The sequence below is a fragment of the Procambarus clarkii genome, chromosome 52 (assembly GCF_040958095.1).
Source record: "Procambarus clarkii isolate CNS0578487 chromosome 52, FALCON_Pclarkii_2.0, whole genome shotgun sequence".
Classification (NCBI taxonomy): domain Eukaryota; kingdom Metazoa; phylum Arthropoda; class Malacostraca; order Decapoda; family Cambaridae; genus Procambarus; species Procambarus clarkii.
The window spans coordinates 20847069-20851009 of NC_091201.1; the positions used below are offsets into that span (position 1 = coordinate 20847069).

General features: G+C 49.4%; 1 protein-coding gene across 1 annotated transcript; it reads right to left on the reverse strand.

Annotated features, from left to right (window-relative positions):
• Window positions 1-2473: 2473 nt before the first annotated feature.
• LOC138352172 (BTB/POZ domain-containing protein KCTD9-like) lies at window positions 2474-3067 on the reverse strand. The gene has a single exon (XM_069304437.1). It carries the CDS (start codon window positions 3065-3067, stop codon window positions 2474-2476), a length of 594 nt encoding a protein of 197 aa, XP_069160538.1.
• Between the last annotated feature and the right edge of the window lie 874 nt (window positions 3068-3941).

Genomic DNA, 3941 nt, shown 5'->3' on the forward strand with positions numbered 1-3941 from the left:
GCGGTATGCCACCAGGCTCGTCCCGGAACTGAGAGGAATGAGCTACGAGGAAAGGCTAAAGGAGCTGAACCTCACATCCCTGGAAGACAGAAGAGTAAGGGGAGACATGATAACCACCTACAAAATTCTCATTGGAATTGAGAGGGTGGACAAAGACAAACTCTTCAGCACGGGTGGGGCACGAACAAGGGGACACAGGTGGAAATTGAGTGCCCAAATGAGCCATAGAGAAGTTAGAAATTTTTTTTCAGTGTCAGAGTAGTAGACAAATGGAATAAATTAGGAAGTGATGTGGTGGAGGCTGACTCCATACACAGTTTCAAGTGTAGATATGAAAGAGCCCAGTAGGCTCAGGAACCTGTACACCTGTTGATTGACAGTTGAGAGGCAGTGTTTTTTATCTTGAGATGATTTCGGGGCTTAACATCCCCGCGGCCCGGTCCTCAACTAGGCCTCCTTTTTGTTACACGTCCCCAGGAAGTAGCCCGTAGCAGCTGTCTAGCTCCCAGGTACCTATTTACTGATAGATGAACAGGAACATCAGGGGTGAAAGAAACTCTGTCCATTTGTTTTCACCTCCACCGGGAATCGAACCCGGAACCTCAGGATTACGAATCCAAAGCGCTGTCCATTTAGCTGTCAGGCCCTTTTGGGGCCTTACTGGCCTCAGGCCTCAGCTGTCAGGCAGGACCAAAGAGCAAGAACTCAACCTCCGCAAGCACAACTAGGTATATACAACTACGCAACTAGGTAAGTACACAAGGGAACAACATGTCAGGTAAACGCACCTCTGGCACAGGGAAAAGTGAATGTCCAAATGAAGGAGATGTTTGACCAAGCTTGGGAGGGTATCAGCAAGGAGATGAAAGAAATGAGGGATGCAATCAGCAACCTGCATAAAGAGCCTTTAGCAGCAAATGAGGAGATAAGAAGGCTCAAAGAGAACAATACTCAGGCTCAGCTCCAGATAACAATTCCAAAAGAAGTTGGAAATGTATCAGTGTGGAAGATGATTGATGAAAATTAAACCACCAAAGAGATGGCACGAACATGAATAGCCCGTAATCAGTGACAGAGACTGCCTGTGTACAAACATCATTTGCTGAGATGCTTAAAAAAGAGTCCTGATGTAATGGCCTCAGTGAAAGAGGTAGCCATGAAAGCAGCTGCCTCACAGGAAGCGGCAAGGTGCACTAGTCAGCTGCTGGAGAGGAAAGGATCATTGGTAGTGGTAGGCATTAAAGAACAGGAAGGCGCCAGTAAGACGGACTGGATTAGTAAGGACAATGAGGTAGTGTGAGGGATACTACAGGTGTTACAGATGGAAGGGGCTGGACCATGCATAGAGAAGATTTTCAGGCTAGGCTGATACAACAAGGACAGAAATCGCCTGATAAAGATAGTGCTTAAAAACGAGCATGCATAGGAAGCAATTCTAGCAAGGAAGAGCTTTCTATACCATGTGGGAGGTTACAGGAAAGTATTCCTCCAGAGGGACATGACAATGGAAGAGAGAACAAAGGCAGCAGAAGCAAGGAAGAAACACAGGGATAGAGGAGAAAACCAAAGAATCACAGACTCCCAATCAACAGCCCCGGAGGGGAGTGGGGAACTTCCAACTAGCACCCCATCAACCCCAGAGGAGAGGACAACGCCCCCTATCTTCCTCCCATAGAAATCCTCCCTTACATTGAACCCTCCCTGCCCCCATTTAAAGGCTCAGTCAGCCCTCCCTCCCATACCCCATACCCTCCCAGCTCCCTCCCCCCCCCCATATGAGACCAGTCTTAGAGTATGCCGTGCCGTCTTGGAGTCCTCACCTGAAGAAACACATAAGAAAACTGGAAAGGTTCAGAAGTTTGTGATGAGGCCAGAGTTACGAGGGATGGGATATGAAGAGCGCCTAAAGAAACTGAACCTCACAACACTAGAAAAAAGAAGGGAGAGGCAGGATATGATAGGAACGTATAAAATATTCAAGGGAATTGACAAAGAGGAAATAGATGAAATGTTCACACGTAATAGTAACAGAACGAGGGGACATGGGAGGAAGCTGGAAACTCAGATGAGTCACAGAGATGTTAGGAAGTTTACTTTTAGCGTGAGAGTTGTGGGAAAATGGAATGCACTGAAGGAAAAGGTTGTGGAAGCAAACTCTATTCATAACTTTTAAACTAGTTATGATACGGAAATGGGACAGGAGTCATTGCTGTAAACAACCGATGGCCAGAAAGGCGGGATCCAAGAGTCAATGCTCGATCCTGCAGGCACAAATAGGTGAGTACAAAAAGGTCAGTACACATACACACCCAGGAAGCAGCCAGAAGCATATAACAGCTGTCTAACTCCCAGGTACCTATTTACTGCTAGGTAACGGAGGCATCAGGGTGAAAGAAACTCTGCCCATTTGTTTCCGCTATGGCTGGGGATCGAACCCCGGTCCCTAGGATTACGAGTCCCGAGCGCTGACAACTCAGCCACAGGCCCCCAATCTTGTGTTGATCTGTTGTGAGTTGCACTGCTCTATGTTAAACCGCTCTATGTTGCACTTCTCTATATTGCACGGCTCCATGTTGCACGGTTCCATGTTGCACGGCTCCATGTTGCACAGCTCCATGTTGCACGGCTCCATGTTGCACGGTTCCATGTTGCACGGCTCCATGTTGCACGGTTCCATGTTGCACGGCTCTATGCTGCACGGCTCCATGTTGCACGGCTCCATGTTGCACGGTTCCATGTTGCACAGCTCCATGTTGCACGGCTCCATGTTGCACGGTTCCATGTTGCACGGTTCCATGTTGCACGGCTCCATGTTGCACGGCTCCATGCTGCACGGCTCCATGTTGCACGGCTCCATGTTGCACGACTCCATGTTGCACGGTTCCATGTTGCACGGTTCCATGTTGCACGGCTCCATGTTGCACGGTTCCATGTTGCACGGTTCCATGTTGCACGGTTCCATGTTGCACGGCTCCATGTTGCACGGCTCCATGTTGCACGGCTCCATGTTGCACGGCTCCATGTTGCACGACTCCATGTTGCACGGCTCCATGTTGCACGACTCCATGTTGCACGGCACTATCACAACCCGGTGGCAGTACAGTGCTGAATGGTGGCATCCCTACAGCAACGGGCTACTGTGCAACACAGATCACTACTCACAGCACAGCAAAATTACAAAGTTTAAGCTACAGAAAATCACTACGTCTATGACAGAGAACGAGCGCTGCATTGCCAGCCTTCGGGACGCTGGCGTTAAGGCCGACAGTCGCATCCCCCGCCAGAGGGTGCGGGTGTATCCCACCGGGCAGTTAATGTCTAGCAAATTACCCGTCATTAGAGAGGCTGGATGGCGTCTCGGCCGAGGTCAGAAGCCAGAGGGTACGTTATCATTTCTTATTCTGTAATCATTATTATGTTTTAGTAGTCGTGTGGAGACGAGGGTTGGGGGTCGTTTAGTCAGCGACCAGCGTGATATATCCCGCGCTCCCAGGCCTGTGTTGTGTACTGTGGCCGGGCGCGCACGAGCGGGCACAGGAGCCCCCGCCAGAAGACAGTCAGGCAAGCAGGAAGACAGGCTGTCCGGCAGGCAGGCAGGCAGGCAGGCAGGCAGGCAGGCAGGCAGGAAGACAGGCAGGAAGACAGGCAGGAAGACAGGCAGTCAGACAGTCAAATTGGAGAACCAATCAGGAGGAAATGGATATTGCAGAATGTATTATAATTTTTGCAAAGTATTTATGCAGAACGTGAAACACTTCGTTCCCTTCACAACAGAACGAGAGACAACGGTTCAGTAGAGCTGCTGGAGAACATAATAAATTAAACAGAACAAAAGGCAGCAATGCAGAAGGCGAGCAGTGAAGAAGCTCGTGTAACACATGAACAAGACGCGACATAAACAGTAAGGAGGAACGGAGACAAAGCAAGAAAGAGACTGAGAA

Bases quoted from the DNA above. Each gene is read 5' to 3' on its own strand.
- LOC138352172 (XM_069304437.1), bottom strand. From the start codon at position 3,067: ATGGAGTCGTGCAACATGGAGCCGTGCAACATGGAGTCGTGCAACATG.